Source organism: Pleurodeles waltl, chromosome 2_2 (genome assembly GCF_031143425.1).
Source record: "Pleurodeles waltl isolate 20211129_DDA chromosome 2_2, aPleWal1.hap1.20221129, whole genome shotgun sequence".
NCBI classification, from domain to species: domain Eukaryota; kingdom Metazoa; phylum Chordata; class Amphibia; order Caudata; family Salamandridae; genus Pleurodeles; species Pleurodeles waltl.
In genome coordinates this window covers 157792857-157811712 of record NC_090439.1, presented here as the reverse complement: position 1 = coordinate 157811712, position 18856 = coordinate 157792857, and the positions used below count along the sequence as shown (strand labels likewise).

At 44.7% G+C, this 18856-nt stretch overlaps 1 protein-coding gene across 1 annotated transcript in view; it reads left to right on the top strand.

The window, feature by feature from the left end:
* Positions 1-18856, top strand: part of NFX1 (nuclear transcription factor, X-box binding 1) — a 1141187-nt gene that overhangs the window by 1025738 nt on the left and 96593 nt on the right. The window contains exon 23 of the mRNA XM_069219549.1: positions 1335-1439. Within this exon, the coding sequence (XP_069075650.1) occupies positions 1335-1439 (105 nt within the window). The remainder of the gene's footprint in view (positions 1-1334; positions 1440-18856) is intronic.

Here is an 18856-nt window from a genome sequence, read left to right as displayed (position 1 = left end):
AGAACCATCTAAAGATGGATCATACTCTGTATTAAAATCTGCTGTGCAATGGCCAAGAAGCAACCCCTTGCAGGTTTGCAGGCTGCAACCACTGTGTTAGTTTGTGGAGTCCCTGTCATGGACATCTGTCAGCTTGCAATGCTGGTCTGTCTGTACGAGTTCACCAAGCATTACTGCCTGGACAGCCATGTCCATTGTGATGGGCACTTTGCCTGTTCTGTTCTCTAAGGCTTCCTGGTCTAAATCTATTTTGTAGACCCACCTCGGGGGAGGAAGTGCTTGCGTATCTATTCTGCGGAAAGGAATCTGTAGCTTGAAGTCTCTATCAGATGAACAAGTTACTTACCTTCGATAACTCTTTATCTGGTAGAGACTATGGGGGTTATTCCAACTTTGGAGGAGGTGGTAATCCGTCCCAAATGTGACGGATTTACCACCAGCCGTATTACGAGTTCCATAGGATATAATGGACTCGTAATACGGCTGGTGGTATATCCGTCACTTTACCGTCACTTTTGGGACGGATTACCACTTCCTCCAAAGTTGGAATAACCCCCTATATCTAGCCGCAGGTTCCTTACTGACCCACCCATCATCCCCGCTCTGTGGACTGGTACATCAGCATTCGTAGTGGCTCTGTGTTTCTGGTGCAGAAGTGTCACAAAAAGAACCTGATGTCAGCACACCAGGGTGGCACCTATATAGGGCACCGTTCACGTCAATCCTGGTGTGGACGCCACAGAGCCAGATTGATGCCACCGACTGGCTCAAAGAGGTACTGTTCAAAAAGTTTCTTGATTCTGTCCGATGCCTGAGGAATATCCTAAGGTAAGGAATCTGTGGCTAGATTCTCTACTCAATAAGATGTTTCAGAAGGTTAGTAACTTGTTATTCAACTACAACCAGCTGTCACATTCTGCCCACATTGTGTAATTTTTATTAGTAGTGTGTGTGTTTTTATTAGCTTCCCAGTTTACTACGGGCCTTTTATATTCACATATGCTGCTACTAATTGTAATCTAAAGCTTCTGTATTTCTGTACCTTCGTTTTGGATAACTTCATCGTGCATTTCTTTAATGTTAGTGGAAGCACAATAATATGTGGAGAGAAACCACAGGATGTTAGTTTGGGAAGTGTCATGGTAGCATTTGCGCCTGTCCTACCACACAAATGTGAAGGCATTGAGTACAGAGCTCTTATTAATCAGTATTACTGCTTACAAATTAAGCCATTGGGAAAATCTCATAATTATAATAATAATTTTAATCTTCGTAATAGTTACATTTTATGTTTTTATTCATAACTGCGCACTGATTAGCCATTTTTGTTCCAGAGGAAAATCATTGTGCCCGTCTGTTCCACTTATGACAGTGCTTGAGAGAGAGATGCAAACTCGACCTCCACCACCAATCCCTCATTTCAGACAAACATCAGATCGGTATGCACCTCTTACTTAATAAGAGTTTACTGTGAAATGTTTGATTGGGGAAAACTATCTTTGTTTGTTTTGTAAGAATTTCTCAAAATTTTAATTCAAATGTGTTAATTTGCTTTTTAGTTTTGTACAGGAAATAAAGTCAGAAAGCACATTGAGTATTTCCTGACAAGTTCAGCATCATCAGAGACTTTGGCAAGACAGCAGTAGCTTCTCCATTCTACTTTATGCTGATGAGTAGGGGACAATGATGTGTCAATCTTAGGGCAGATCTAAAAGTGCATTTTAGGTTTCCACTACCTATCAGAAGTCTATACCTCTCATTTACAAATTGTACAATGTAAATACACAAGCTTGTGCCCAGCTGCACCTCAGTGTGTGAGTGGCTGATTATTGAGACCTATGCCGCTTAATTGTTTGCAACTGATTATCAGATGCCACAAACCTCTTATACAGCATGGGGAAATAAATATGGCTAAAACTGTATGTTCTTATTCAAATCCTGTTTACATAAATGGTCCATTTTAAAATATAGATCAAAACTCTCTTACTAACTTGGTGAAATAACTGAATATTTAGAATGGACTTACGTGCAGAGTATTATTTTCATTCAATCACTATTTTGGTATAGCCACTGATAGTCACAAATAAATAAGGTATACCAGCTGTATTCTGAGTTTGTTTACTTGGGCTGATTTCTTGCCTCAAGTGACTTTCATTATTGCTAAAGGTAGCATAAACAGGTCAAATCCATACATAGATGAATAAACGTTGAAGGCATGAGATTGAACATCTTTGAGGATTCTAAAGACATTCTTCCATATGCATTGTCTTGGTAATGTAAAGTGAAGAGACTAACCTGTTGTCTATCAAAGCCCTGAGATCAAGGCCAACACCGTGGACCTCAGAAATGAGCATTATTTCCAAATAATATAATTACTTTAAATCTTATTGAACATTTGCAACAGAATTGTCAGAGGCCATGTTCCTGAATTTTAGAATAAAGCTTAAGACGCAACTCGTGATATTTGAAGTCCCTAGGGAATCAGGCAGTAAAAAAAGTGTTTGACAGACAAAGCAAATTCGAACTGTAATTACTTGTTTCATTCTTAGAGACTAGGTAATGCCCCCAGTGGAATATTATTAGGATACATGTATTATCCCGTCTGGAATCTTCTATTAACAAATGCACATGACCTCATGTAAAAGATTAGAGAGAGAACACAATTATGTGGATTTTCATAGCTAAGTGGTTGATTATGAGAGACAAGTAGGCCCTTATTGTTTTCTTGTGCATAGTTATTTAAAATTTCAACTTTAGTTCAGTCGGGCAAATTTGATCTGCAATATTTCAAAACTGTCTTTAAGGCCCTTAAGAAGTAGCAAGTGTTAGATTGCATCAAAGGCCGCCAACATATGTAGGAGAATGAGGATGGTCAGCAGACCTGGTTTAAACTTCCACAAACAGTTTGCAACCATCTAGCAAAGCTGATATGTTCTGTGTCTCTGTATGAAGGCTCAGCCAGTGACATTCCAGTAGATGAGTTCTTGATTGAAATGTTTACAGGTAAGATGTTTAATAAACTTATTACTTTTTTAAAATATAGTTAGATGCAGTTTTTCTCCACAATGTCGCCTCTGAAATGACCCAGTTTAAATCCATGTCACGACTTCGAGGATCAGATGTCCATCTGCTGCTTTAGATTCTACCACAACTTTGACACTTATGAGTCCTGCTAAAAGATGCATCCCAAGGTACTGAAAGAAGCCAAAATCTTAATGGACAGAGCACAAGATGAACACCGGGTACGTTGGTTGCCCCATCTGAGATCTGAGGGCCTTATGAGTCTGGCGGTCTTCAGACAGCCAGACCCACGGTGGTAGTCGGACTCCCGCAGTCGTGGCGGTCTGACCGCCACATTATGATAGTGGCGGAGCCGTCACAGCCCGACACGGCAAGGCTGGCGGGTGCCTAGCGGTCCCAGCGGTTGTAATCCACGAGGGCAGCGCTGCAAGCAGTGCTGCCCCAGGGATTACGAGTCCCCATACCACCAGCCTTTCCATAGCAGTTACACCCCCATGGAAGGGCTGGCGGAATGGGGGCATTGGCATGGGAAGTGCACAGGGCCCCCATGCACAGCCCTGTTGTGCATCCAACTGCCCGAATTACGGGCTGTGGAATGCGCGACAGGTGCTGCTGCACCTGCCGCACAACCACATTGCAGCCGGCTCGATTATGAGCCGGCTGCAATGTTACGTGCCTGTTTCCTGCTGAGCTGGCGGGTGGAAACACTGTTTCCTCCCACCGGCCCAGCGGGAAACTCAAAAAGGGACGGCGGGGTTTCGCTCGCAATGGCAGACTAGTGGCTGTATGAGTTTGGGGGGCGGAGGCCTCCGACCAAACTCATATTGAGGCCCTAAGTCTCCATCACCACCCTCATTGAAATCTTCGAAAAATAAGCACAAAAAAAAGAGGTGGTACAAATCCCAACATCTTGCCTCCAGAAGGAAGCCGCCAAGGCCTGTGACTTTGCCTCAGCCTCCTGAAACAGCCATCTGAAGAAGATCCAATGCATGTGACTCCATCGAATCAGATGCCTGTGGCTTCATTTTACTGGGTGTTGAATCCAGGCACCGTTCAACCTGTGTGGCTTATCCCATGATTACAGATTGGACAAACATACCCGGAGTTCCAGCACTTGGAACCTTCTTTCTAAATGCAATGTTGAACATATTTACTAGATCTATGCCCCCTTCTGGTATGTTGACTAGACCCGTGGCACTAATAGCCTATTCTGTGGGCGGCCTGCCAGCACACTATCATTTGGTGCCCTTCACACCATTTTTGCCATTGCCTCTGGTGGCCTGGACGAATCCGATCCTGGAACTGACAACTCTGATGCCAGACGTCACCTCAGCTGCCTTTTCTAACTTCATCAATGACATCGTCAAAACACAGTATCTCTCTGACACAGTAATCAATGACACCAACAAATCCGTTGATCCCTCTGACATTACAACAGGCCTTTTTTCCAACACCTTTGGCACCACCGCAGCCGGAGTCTCCTCCCCTGGTCCCCTGGTGCCCTACCACTCAAAGGAAGCACAGAGGGTGATTAAAGAGGTTTATATTCCGTCAGAGTTTCAGATCATCAAAAGGATCTATCTACTGTTGAGTGTTCCTGAAAAATAACAATGGTCTGGTAGTGCAAGCTTCCTGCTTATCTAAATTGACTTCTGGATCCTTCCACTCAGCCTAAGAGGTAAAATAGGTGGAAGATTACACCAAAAAGATGTTTTTGGTGGGAAGTGTAGCTCTTAAATCCATCAATGCCAGTTGCCTCCAGGGCAGATATGTTAATCCCTTGATTGACTTTGCTCAAGCAGTCATCTCTAACTTGTCATATGAGCTCCAAACCCATTTTACATATTTAATAGGAGATGGGTAGGCTACTTCAAAATTGGTTATCCAATCTGGCCTGTATATGCCAGACTCAGTAGAAAGTGCAGTTGAAACACCTGTCTCACTGCATCAACATGCCTGGTTACGAAACACAGACTTTTTCACAAGACGTCCAGACTAGGCTTTTCTTTTTGGTGCTAAGGCAGACACAGCATTGTAAAGATTCAAAGACAGTAAAGCCACAGTCCAATTACCACTGTCCCTGTCCGGTCGATTGGCCATTATGAAAATGTTATTACTCCCTTGCTTCTTGTTCCTGATATGAACATACCACTCCTGCTGCCAGGATCAGTCTGGGACATGCTATGGGCACTTATGATCAGCCAGGCTTCGTGGGGGAAACAACCGCAAGTACTCTGGGAAAATCTAACACTACCAGATGATATGGGTGGGTTGAATATCCCTGATCTTGAAGCTTATTTTAATGCAGTGCAGGGTAGTTTTGCTCATTAATGGGTGCATGGATCATGGGATGTTCAGGATCTTCCCCACTTATGGCTGGAACGTGCATTGGCAGCCCTCCTCTCCCTGCCACAGGTACTCTTTTCTAAACCGGTGTGTTGTCACTGCGTTTTTGGCTCCTTAAAAGTCACAATTTGCTCTTGGCTGGGCCTTTTGCAGCTATCAGGCTAGTGCACTTTTGTACTCCCCCTGTGCCCGGTTGAACTGGTGCCTATGGTTTCCACTGTGGCAGGAAAAGGGTGCTGTGCAGTTCTTTAGTTCCTTTAATATACACACTATGGGAGATTTCTATGAGGGAGAGTGATGAGTAGTTGGGACAAGGTCCCCGTCCGACCCACTGCAACCACTGCATTAACGTATTTTAATTATTACAAAGCCAGACAGACTATGCTCAAGCTCCTTGTTAAGGATCTACAGGAACCCCTCAGCTATGGGCACTGTCCTCTTTGCTACAATCACCCACTCCTGTCCATATTGTGACTAGAATCTATGCACTAACACAGGAGGCCCGTAGACCAGGCCTGTTGAAGGCGAGCCTGAACTGGCGAAGGGACCTAGGCATCAACATTACAGACAAACAATGGCAGTATTGTTGCTTGGTCACACAGTCGGTTTCACTAAATAGTAGACACAGACTAATCCACTTCAAATACATAAGTAGGGTGTACTACATGCTGGTTAGACTTGCCAAGTATGGATTGTGTGAGAACGCACAATGTATGCGTTGTAGGGTAGATGAAGCTGGGTTTGCACATCTGGATTGGTATTGCCCAGGTATCCAGGACTTCTAGGAGGAGCTATTCCAAGCCCCAGAGGGCATTACAGCGGGCATCTTGGTTATGGATCTACTACTGGCCCTATTAGTTTATGATTGGGATGTACCTAGCACAGATCAAAAGTTGGTGGCAATTGGCTTGTTGTTGGTGAGGTGCAGGGTGGCCATTCATTAGGCGCGTGCTCCAATGCCAACATTGAATGAATGGCACAACAAAATGACTTACTGCAACACACAATCAGATGTTTATAGGGAGTTGCTCCCCATCTGCAGCTGTCCACATGATATTTGAGGACCATGTCAGGCTTATGTACACAATGTCATTAATGTAGCGCCAGAAAGCTCAGATGTAGAGGTTGGAGGAATGGCCAAACCAGCTCCTGATGTCGCAGCCAACTGAGGTCTTACGGAAGGGCATGGGATCATCATAGGCAGTGGCCTTACCACCCACAATCTTGTGACGATCGAGTATTACCAGCCAATGTACAATTGGTGTTAACTGTACTGTTACGTCTGATAGAGACTTCTAGCTGCAGATTCCTTACCTTTTAGAATTTCCTTTCGTCCGCTTGGAATCTGGAACTTTTTCATCGCAATACCCTTGCGCACGCCGCCGGGTGGCATCATGCAGCTATCTGTGACGTCACTGTCACCTATAAAGGCACCACTCAGGTGCACATATGTCAGTTATTTTCCTTCTGCGTCGGTAAAGCAAAGATCTGGAATAGAGCTACCCTCTGTCTTTTTTGCTGGACCTTTTACAAACTTTTTGATTAGGCTTTTTTCGTCTGTGCACTAATGACACCGAGACCCTGCCCCTTACTTCCACAATGTCCAAGCCCTCCTAGTGTGATTGTGCAAGACCAGGTATGTCCAGTTGGAGGGAGTATTCAATTTCATCTCCCTCACTGGCGGTCCAATGGACAAATGGGTCTTACAGATCATACAGAAGGACTATTCACTCGCTGTAACTGGGTCACGGATACCCTGTTCCCGCATCACGACCCCGGACCGTCCGACCGATACCCTGGGGCCACCAAGGAAAGACAAGGAAGCGAGATGACCTCAGCAAACCCGGATATCCGGGCAACAACGAACACTGAAAAGGGACTCGGTACCCGGATACAAGTTTGGACAGGAGAACGCAGTGGAGACGCGGGACCAGAACCAAGTAGAGACACGGACGCCGAGACAGGAGGAGACACGGAGGCCAAACTAAGAGAAGACCAATGTGGGAGAAGGGCAGACGACCTACCTGATACGGGCCAGCCTGACTAAGGATGGAAACTATTGCCACGTACCTGGAGGGACGTGGCTATCGCAGGTACGTACCTACTTACGAAGTCCGATAATATATTTCAGCGGCAGGAAAGGGAGGCGGGCGGTGAGGGATTAACGGTGAAAAGGAAGGAGGAAAAATAAACGCATGACCGTAAAGGGATTGAGGACCTATTTGACCAAGAGATATAGTGGGCGCTCCTATATATATTTCGTTTTTGTTGCCCTAACCCTCACAAAGCACATGGCGAGGGAAATGAGCACTGTGACAATAACAGGCCGTGAGTCTGATAATAGGGAAAGTGTGTGCTCTTCACAAGACACTATAACACCGTGGTGAGAATCCTGGTGCGAACCACTATATTTTGTTCTTATTTCTTTTGACCCATCACTCCGCACCTTCCCTTACTAACCCTGGTAGGACGAAGTCAGACCAACCCACTTACCTCTTTCTTCATCTTTCTTTTCCTCTGGCTGACGGGCTCCTACTGACGCCTCCTGACACCGATGAGTCTTCAGCCAAAGAGAACATCCTGTAAAAAGAAAAGAATAAGAGTAGAAAAAGACTAAAGAAGAAGAACAACGAAAGGTGGAAGAAGAGAGGAAACCAGGGGAAGAAGGCAAAGAAGAGCAAAGGATAACATTCTTTTAAAGACACCTTAAACAACAAAACAAGTTCAATTATTAATAAAAGGACCTCATTGCAACCATATTGGGATTCCAGTCAGGTTATTTATGTCTCCCCTCTGATAACACGGACCCACAGCCTCTACACTCCCCTTCCAGCCTCTCCCTCCTCCAATCCCACCACCAAAAGAACAACTTATCGAGGATCACTTGGTTTTGCTCTGTGAGGAATTTGTGTCTCTCTTAGCCAAGAGAGCCATAAAAAGGGTCCCAATGTCAAATATGGTTGTTATTCCCACTACTTTCTCATACCCAAAAGGAACACAAGGACCTTTACCCTATTCTGTATTTGTGGGTCGTCAATCTCTTCCTCAAACGGTGAAATAAAAAATGCTCACTCTAGCTCAGGTCTTGTCTGCCCTAGACCAAGGAGACTGTATGGTACTGTTGGACTTGGAGAATGCATATTTCCATATCCCCATCCTGCCTGCCCACAGGTGTTACCTGTGGTTCAAGGTGGTCCACGAGCACTTTCAGTTTACTGCGTTCCCTTTCGGCCTCACAAGCGCCCCTTGCGTGTTCACCAAGGTGATGGCGATGGTCGCAGCTCATCTGCGCAGGCTAGGGGTTTCAGTCTTCCCCCACCTCAATGATTGGCTGTTGAAGGCTGCTTCTCCCTAGGCTGTTGTCACCCACCTTCAGACTACGGCGAACCTCCTGCATTAGCTGAGGTTCACTATAAACGTGCCGAAGTCAAACCTGACTCCCGCTTGGATGCTCCCTTTCATTGGCGCTGTTCTGGACACAGTGCAGTTTTGGGCCTATCCTCCCAAGCAGCAAGTCCAGGATATTCAGGTTATGAGTCCGATGTTTCGGGCCTCTTGCATCCTCCTAGTAAAAAATGCCAAATGCCATATGAGGGCTCTGCAGTGGGACCTGAAGTTCCAGTGGGCACAGCATCAGGGAAACCTCGTCGACAAGGTTCAGATCTCGGAGAGAACTGCAAAAGATCTGCAGTGGTGGTTAGTGAACTGCAGTTGAGTCAGAGGCAGACTCCCCTCCCTTCTCCAACCAGAATGTACAGTAGTGACAAGTGTGTCATTTCTGGGATGGAGCGGCCATCTGGGAGAAGTAAAGATCAGAGGATCAACTGGAGCTCTAGACGATCCGATTGACATTGAAGGCATTTCTTCCTGTTGTCAAAGAGAAGATGGTTCAGGTGTTTACGAACAACACCACAGCAGTGTGGTTCTGTAACAAGCAGGGTGGTGTGGGGTCGTGGACCCTTTGTCAAGAGGTCTTACGTCTCTGGGCATGGCTGGAACAGCAGGACATTACCCTGGTGGTTCAACACCTGGCAGGTTCTCTGAACACCAGGGCAGACTAACTCAGTTGTTGATGCCTAGCGGACAGCGAGTGGTGTCTCCATCTGGAGGTGGCACAAGGACTCCTTGAGCAGTGGGGAGAGCCTTGGTTAGAACTGTTCGCCTCCGGAGAGAACACACAATGTCAGCACTATTGCGAGCTGGAGATTCCAAGGCGGCACTCTGTAACACTTTTCGTCGCGAGTGGAGCTCAGACCACCTGTATGTCTTTTCACCCATACCACTTCTGCCCAGAGTTATCAAGAAGGACAGGGCCCAAGTGATCTGGTTGCACCAGACTGGGCACATAGAGTCTGGTATCCCTAGCTTCTGAAAATGAGCATCCATCCTCCAGTCAGGCTGCTGTTGGAAACGCTTTGTACATTATTTTACAGAAAGATCTATGGAGCCTTGTTTTGCTCCATTTGAACCATTACACAACTGTCCACTGGCTGCTCATCATCAAGATAGCCTTCTTGGTGGCAATACCATCTGCCAGGAGGGTGCATGAGATGCAGGCTCTCTCATCTAAATCGCAGTATCTCACCATGTTCCTGGACAAGGTAGTACTTAGAGCTCGTACCTCTTTCCTCCCCAAGGTGGTGACCCCATTTCACCTGGGTCAGAACACCACCCCGCCTGCCTTCTTTGCTCCACCGCATCTCTCTAAAGAAGAGGAGCGACTCCACCTGCTGGACCCAAAAACAGCGCTGTCATTCTACTTTGTCCGCACAAAATCCAGGTGGATGACCAAATTATGGGGTACGTGGTAGCAAAGAAAGGTCGGGCAATGCAGAACAAACTATTTCGCCCTGGGTCATTCTCTGCATTAAGATCTGCTACGCACTGGCCAAGAAGCAGCCTCCTGAGGGCCTGAGGGCTCATTACACCGGGGCAAGTCTGCTACCACTGCTTTAGCACTGGGTGTTCCAGTCATTGACATCTGTCAGATAGTGACATGGGTGTCCTTGCACAAGTTTGCAAGACCTTACTACCTGGACAATCAGATCCATAGAGACGGGCACTTTGCCCGTTCGTTCCTACAGGACTTTTTAGTGTGAGAAGATCTGTCCGCAACCCATTGCCAGGAGGTTATGGCTTGGGTACCTATTCTAAAGGTAAGGAATCTGCAGCTAGTAGTCTCTATTAGATAAAAAAGTTACTTAATTTCGGTAACACATGATCTGGTAGAGACTCTATCTTGCTGTAGATTCCTTACACCTACCCATACCTCCCCGCTATGCTGACCCTTCTGCTATGGTTAGGGATTGTCCCTTTCAGGGCATATTTTTTTACACGAACTGTTAGTTCTTTCCATGGCTCTGCGCTTCTGGCATGGAGGTTTGTGGAAAAGGAACTGACGTACGCACACCTGGGTGGTGTCTTTATAGGTGACTGTGACATCACAGATGGCTCCAACAATGCTGAGGATGCCACGTGGATCAGAACAACATCACCCGACGGCGCGCGCAAGGGTATTACTCTGCAAAAGTTCAGGATACCAAGCTGATGCCAGGAAATTCTGAAAGTAAGGAGTCTGCAGCTAGATAGAGTCTCTACCAGATAATGCGTTACCAAATGAGCCTGTGTCATCAACTGTTTTATTACTGTAGTTAATCCCCAATTTATGTCTTCTCACACTTCTGTTACACTGCCTGATAGACTTTTGCTTCTAGATGCCCCTGTTGTAATTGATGCTGTCAGTGTGCTCAACCACTTAATCTTTTATTATTACTGCTGTATATAATTACTGAATACTCAATAAAAGTGTAAAAAAAAATATAAAGCATTTAAAAGTCTCTTATAAATATGTAAAAACAAATTGAAATGTTGATGGGTGAGCTAGAAATTGTTTAAAGTGGACATTTATTTGAAGAGATTAATGCATTTGTGGAGGAATATCGTTAAGACATTAGACTGTATAAACATAGATTTGCGAGATATGATGAGAGCACAATATTTACACTTTTGCATTCCCTTTTGATGTGAAAATTGATACTAGAAAAACAATGCAATGGGGAGAGCAGCATAAGTGGACAGTTCATGTTCCTAAGAACTTTCATGTACACAGACAGGGGAGAGTATAGAGGAATAGGCATAGAGGGATGAGATAAGAAAATATTTTGTCTTATCTTTATCTGGGAAAGTGCTGGCAAAAGAATAAATTAATGGTTTAAAAAAAAAAAGGGCCAAATCTCACATAGTGCCTTTGGTGCATACTTATCATTTGGGCCATACTAGACACTGTATTGAGTCGAGCTTTCCTTCTTCCTCAGAGAATTCAAGATATCCAGTCTATGATTCTGCTGTTTCAGGATGAGCTGTTATCCCTGACCTGATGATCTTGCTCCTGCTTGATCTGCCAGACTTCTATGTTCTTTTACATTTTTTTGGTCACCCATACATGCTGGCACATGAAGGACCGTTGAGTGGTGCGTCCACATGCATTGGTTTCAATGCAACAGAGATCTGCAAAACTGTACCCGGATCTCCTGGAGCACTGCAGCGTATCTGCAGTGGTGGACTGTGACCACCAACCTTTCTCAAGGGAAACTGTTTCACCCTCCATGTGCAACAGTGATCACAGTGGGGAGCTCATCTGGAGGAACTGAAGCTCAGAGGACTTTGAAGCCCATAATAATACGTTTTGCACATAAATCTGTTGGAATTGCAGCAATATGTTTGGTTTTCAAGGCGTTCCTTCCCTTCATTCATGATCATGCGGTCTAATCTTAACCAACATACTCCCTACTTGGTAGCAAATCACCTAGCTGAAGTGCTCAGCATGCCATTGGACAGTCTCAGTGGCACCCCCATGCCGGCCAGGAGTAGCATCTTCATCTGGTGGAAGCCCGTAACATTTTGTAGCTGTTGGGACTCCTCGGATAGAGCTGTTCGCCACTCATGAGAATTCTCACTACCCTAAAATTCTGTGCTCTCCAGTATCTGACACAGGGAGCATTAGTGGACGCATTTCACTTCAGATGAAACCTTCCTCTTCTTTTCCACTTTTCCTCCCATTTCCTTGAGTCCTTTTGTTTTGAGGAAGATACGCTTGACTCGACTGAGCCCAAATAATCCTAATGGCCCCAGACTGGCCACAAAGGGTGTGATAAGCAGACCTCATTCACATCTCACTGTGCCCTCTGCTCCGTCTCCCTCACATGGTGGACCTTGTCTCACATTTGCAGGGGCAAGTCCTACATCCTGGCTCCCAGAGCCACCAACTACATGTCTGGAGATTGAGCAGGGCAACCTGAATTATTTTCTTTGGCCCCAGAAGTGGTGAAGGTTAGTTTGTTTTCTAGAAGACACTCCATTAAAACTGTTCATCTGGACTATGGACCAAATTTGTTAAACGATGTGCAGACTAATCAATAGGTCCCCCTAAGGATCACCTGACTGACATTTTTGGTTTTGCACTCATGCTAGCCCAGCAGGCCGGCACTGTTGGTAATATTAAAGGTTGTCATCTCATCGGCTGTTCTCTGTTTACCCAATTAAACATCTCTTTTTTTAATCTCCCATTGTTTTGAGGTTCCTGAAGGGGCTCACAAACAAGTATTCTCCTACTTCCATTATTATTTCACAATGGGATCTCAATTTGGTTCTTACTTTCCTGATGAGTCCCTCTTTGGAAACTTTTACATTTACTAACATTTAAGACAAGGTCCTTAATCGCTATCACTCCAGCAAGTCACCTAAGCAACTTTCACGCATTAAGCACAAAACCTCCCTTCACTTCTTTCTTCCCTGGCAAACTGATATTAAAAACTAGGGCTGCCTCCCTGTCTAAAGTGGTTACCCTTTTCCACATAGGTCATTCCATTACCCTTTGCACTTTCTGCGCTCCCTGCTCCTAAATAGAGGATGAAAGACGTCATTGTCTTGATCCCAAGAAAGGATTTTTTGGTATAACCAGCCATGTATAGCCAGCCTGTCTCCAGGTGTCGGATTGCTTGATGAATCCATTCAAAAGCTGAGGAATCTGCAGATAGAAGTATCCATCAGAAGTCCAGATTACTTACCTTCGGTAATGCTTTCTCAGGTGGGTACTGTCACTACCTGCAGTTTCCTCACTGACTCACCCACCTCCCCATCGAATGACTGTTTATACCAATAGTCCTGTTGCTGCGTTCTCTCCAAAATATGGAAAACTGCACCTATCTTATTGATGTTGGTATCATTATTTCGCCTCAAATGTGTGCTATTGAATGCTCCAATGTGGAGCCAGCACCTCGTCCAATGGCGATTGAAAGCTATTGAAAGGTTTCCAGATCGGTTCCTTGGATATTCAAAAGATGTTTAATCGCAAGGTAAGTAACTCCTCCATTTCCGACAAGGCTTCTATGCAAAAGTGATGATGCCCATGGCCAATTCATTCTCTGCAGCATATGGCCAGAAGAGTGATAGAACTGCCAGGGCTGGAATTGTAGGAGAGGTACCTTTGGCTGTGCCTATGTGCACAACACATCTGGACCAATGTGTTTCTCAGTGCTATATTGCTATTTCTTATTATTTTATACCTTTTGAGTCAAGTTTAAATTGTGTATGGCTTGCAGATGCAAGATGTTGGTGGCAGGTTTTCACCACTTATGTATGTGTTCCCTGGACCCTGGCAATGACTTTGGAACCTGCAAATACTGTCTAAACCTGAATTTATTAGCCATCATAAACACCTTGCCTAAGATCATAAAGAGGGATGTGGGTTCTGAACTTGCTGCCCTCATGGAAGCAGCCATAATAGTGTTGATCTCTGGGTTACAGAAAGGAGAAGAAGCACCTTTCAGAGTTTTCTCACATCCCTTAGAAGTAATAAAAGGTCCTGTTCGTAGTCCTCTCTCTCTTAAAAAATGAAGGTAATCACACAATTCCACCTCCTGCTAGCCCTATTCGGTTCGAGGAATTCTTATCTTCATTGTTGCAGTTTTTTAGTTCCATATGTGCGAAGCTATTTAGCATTTGTTTAATGGACCAAATCGCTATTTCGGGCCATTAAGAAATGCTAAATAGCATTTCCTTAGTACAGAAGCTTGGAACGCAGTTGCAAAATGCGATTTCTACTGGGTACCAAAAAAGGAAACCCTAAATAGGGATTTCTTATTTGCTGTTTCCAAACCACATGTACATAGCATTTCCTAAATGCGAAAGGGGCATTTAGGAAATGGTATTACTAATAAATCTAATCTGATGGTAACCAGAAACAATTTGCAAATAAGCACCAAAATGCAGTTTTACAGTGCCATATAGAGCTCTCACTCGCCCAAGGGCATAGGAGCGCTGTACATGAGCACCACTTTCTTGGTAAGTATGTTTAAGGTGTTTTCAAAATTGTGAATTCCTCTTAGGAAATCTCAAGTTTTTAAATGCAAAAACATTCGTCACTATGGGCCTAAGGCTCCCAGGTACGAATGGTTTATCATTTCTAAAATTGTGATTTTCTAATAGCGATAGCATCTCCATAGGAAAATCAGTTTTCTTACGTTCCATTTTGCATTTCCCAAATAGCGATTTCTTAGGATTAGTTATTTAGGAAATGCAAAATGGAACTTTCATACATATGGGCCTTTAAGACATCTGTCTCGGCTCTAGGAAGTCATCTAACCGTTTCAGTGGAAGACTGCCTCAGTTTCTGTCTTCTTCTGTCTTAATCTTTTAAAGACATAGGCTTCTACTGTAGCACCAGCACTCATGGGATTGGTGCATTCTCAGCTTTCATGTCTGTGTTTAAAAGATATTTGCTTCAATGGGATCCATCTAGGGAAGGTTTATTCCTTCTTTGTCCTCTGAGCCTTCCTCTGATATACTCTGTCACTGACAAGAACATTTACTTGCCTCTGTTCTCTACTCTCCATGTTCTGATGAGAGGGTTTCTGGGTGACATACCCAAGTCACAGCTAACCTGGAGGTCCAGATGTTGCTTCTGGAATGATGTGAATCCCACCATTCTCCTTCCCTGTTAACAGTGTGGAAGACATCCAAGACAGTGCTCGTGCTGATAGCAAAGAGTGAAGAAAGTGGTATAGGGATATAAGATAAGGCACACAAGAGGCGTCTGTTTTTAGTCATACTGCTCATCTTTTCAGATGGAGATTCTCCCCTCTATTGTGCAGTCTCATACGAGTGACAGCTTCTTACGCTGCCCTGAACACAAGGCTATTGTTATTCTTTGCTCTTCCATCAACTTAAAATACATGCAGTTTTTTTCATTTATGTTTAATTCAAATGAATGGCAGTATTCAACAGGAAATAAAACATACATAGGATTTGTTCTAGTAACTACACTGTAGTAAGCATTCAGCATGTCAATGGTATAGTACCTTCATCTTGTCAGAGCAAAAAAGAATCAGCTTAAGACTGGTTTTGCTCTTATGTCTTATAGCAGTTGTTAATGCTTCATAACTTAAGACACAATTCAGAATTAAGGTTCACACAGGTACTGCACTTAACAGTGTGGCGGCACAAGAAACAGTTGGTACAGAACAACGTTTGAAGTGTGCAAGAAAACGAGTACACAGGTGGTGGGGACGAATGTTATAGGGGCCCACAAGGAGCCCCAGAATCCCAAAAAAGTATTTAACTCTCCTTAGTTATCATTAACCTAGACATCTGTAGCCAGCACGTTCAGAGGTCTTAATTAAATGGATGCAAGGAACGTCTTTGAAGTGACACTGCAGGAGGAGTTTTAAGAAGCACTGTAAAACTGAAAACTCCAGCAACTTCTTGTGAAATCGGATGGAGAGGTGAAGTAGAGCTGGATACCACCATTGTCTGGGCCACTCTGGTGCTATTAGAATCATTAGGGAATCTGATGCACTGAGCTTGATTAATACTCTTGGGAATGAGAGGAAATACACACAGAGAACTTTTCAACCGATCGATCAAAAGGGCATTGCCGAAAGAGTTTAGTTCCCACACTCCCAATGTGAAGTTTGGGCATTTTGTGTTTTCTCTTCAAGTCTATGTCGGGGAAACCCTCAGTCTTGGAAAATACTTAATAAAACTACATTGTTTAATTCCCATTCGTGGTTGTCTTTGAAGCGTTAGCGTAGTAGATGTGCTTGACAATTCTGGATGGAATTGCTTCAATCAATATATTTCTTGACAGTAACCAATGCCAGATTGATTGAGCTTCAGTGACACAATATTGATCTAGTACCCCTTGCTTGTTTAGGTAACTGTTGTGGTGTTGTCTTTTTGAATAAGTATCCTGCTGGTCATTAAAGAAGGTGCAAAAGCCCTCGGAACTAGGTAGACCATCTTCAGTTCCAGAACATGTATGTGGTACAATTGCTCTTTTTGCGTCAATTGATCTTGTACTGTGAGATTTTGTAAATGAGACCCCAATTCTGTGAAGAAAGCATGCATGACAATTGTCTGTCTTTCTCGATAATTCCTAGGCTGGAATTGTTGCTGGTGTTGCAACAGTTTTGAGAACAACAGAACTTCTTCCTTTCCTCTAAACCCAGTGCTTTAAGGGTTTCTGCCTATTTCTTCATTCTCTCTCTCTCCATCTGTGTGAAGGCTAAAAAGGACTGGTCTAGTGAAAGGAAGGTTCATGATTTTCAACTGAGCATCCGGTTTCAGGGAACTCAATCTAAGCCAAGACAATCAGCAAAGAGATATGCCATTGCAGAATTTTGTAATGGACAGATCTGCTACACCTTTGGATGCGCTGAGAGACAGATTTGAGACAGACTATCCCTCTTGTACAATCTTCATAAAATCTTGTCTCCTATCTTTAGGAAGACTATCTGTATATGCAGTGAGATTCCCATAGCCCTCAAACATATCTCGCCAATAGGGCATATGCACTAGAATTCCCAAAAGAGAGGGCTGCAGAGTTGCATATTTTTCTTCCTACTGCATCCAGTCTCTTACTCTCCTTTTCAGTAGGGACTGAAGTCTCTGAAGCCAAAGAATGTTTCTTTCTTACGGCAGAGATTATTACCAAGTCTGGTTTGGGATCCTGGCTTAGGTAGATAGGATCTTGTTCTGAAGCTTTGTATTTTTTGAAAAGTCAAGGAGTTGCTGCCTTAGTAGTGGATGGTGTGAGGAACTTCTCTCTGTTGAGGTCTTCAAAACCTGGCGCCAAATGTAAGGTAGGTCTTGGTGAAGCTGTTGGTGGAGGAGTCTCCATTATCACAGAAACTGTTGTCTGTGGTGTGAGAAAGTAGCCTCTTTCTAGCATGGTTACCCCCATTTTTGGCCTGTTTGCCAATGTGTTTTTACTGTCTCACTGGGATCCTGCTAGTCAGGACCCCAGTGCTCATAGTTTGTGGGCTACATGTCAGTTTGTTTTACTGTTTTGTCAGTATGCTTGACTGTGCCACTGTAGTCCTTCTAATCAGAGCTCCAGTGCTTATGCTCTCTTTGATTCCAAATTTGTGCTTGCATGCTGGTAACCCAGTATTCCACTCTAAATTGGCATACTGGACCCCCCTTATAAGTCCCTAGTATATGGTACCTAGGTACCCAGGGCATTGGGTTCCAGGACGTCTTTATGGGCTGCTGCATTTCTTTTGCCACCCATAAGGAGCTCATACAAACACTTCCTTCAGGACTGCCTTTGCAGCCTGAGTGAAATAGTGTAAGCACAACTTCACAGCCATTTTCACTGCAACAGGTCACTTATAAGTCACCTATATATTTAATCTTCGGGCCCTGAAGGCTAGGTGCAATAGTACCTGTGTGTGAGGTGCCCCCACGTCTTCCAGGCCTATTTTCCCAGACTTCATGAGTGCAGGGGCACCATTATAAGGGTGCACTATATATAGGTCAATACATACATGTAGCTTCACAATGGTAACCCCGAATATGGCCATGTGAGGTGTCTAGGAACTGGAAATTGCACCCTTAATCCAATTCTGGTATTGGGGGGGGGGCAATTCCATCCAACCTGGGGGCTCCACCACGGACCCCTAGTACTGCCAATCTAGCTCTCCTGAGGTTTCCACTGCAGACCCAGCTGCAGCCACCTCACAGACAGACTTCTGCCCTCCTGGTGCTTGAGCGGCTCAAACCCAGGAAGGCAGAACAATGCATTTCCTTTAGGAGAGGGGTGTTACACCCTCTCCCTTTGGAAATAGGTGTTACAGGCATGGGAGGGGTATCCTCCCAGAGCCTCTGGAAGTGCTTTGAAGGGCACAAACTGTGCCCTCCTTGCATAATCCAGTCTACGCTGGTTCAGGGACCCCCAGTCCCTGCTGTGGCGCAAAACTGGACAAAGGAAAAGGGAGTGACCACTCCCCTGTCCATCACCACCCCATGTGTGGTGCCCAGAGCCTCTCTAGAGTGTCCCTGGGTTCTGCCATCTTGTTTTCAGGATGGTCAGGGAACTCTGGGAGCCTCTGAGTGGCCAGTGCCAGCAGGTGACGTCAGAGACCCCTCCTGATAGTTGCTTACCTGGTTAGGTGACCTATCCTCCTCTCTGGGCTATTTAGGGTCTCTC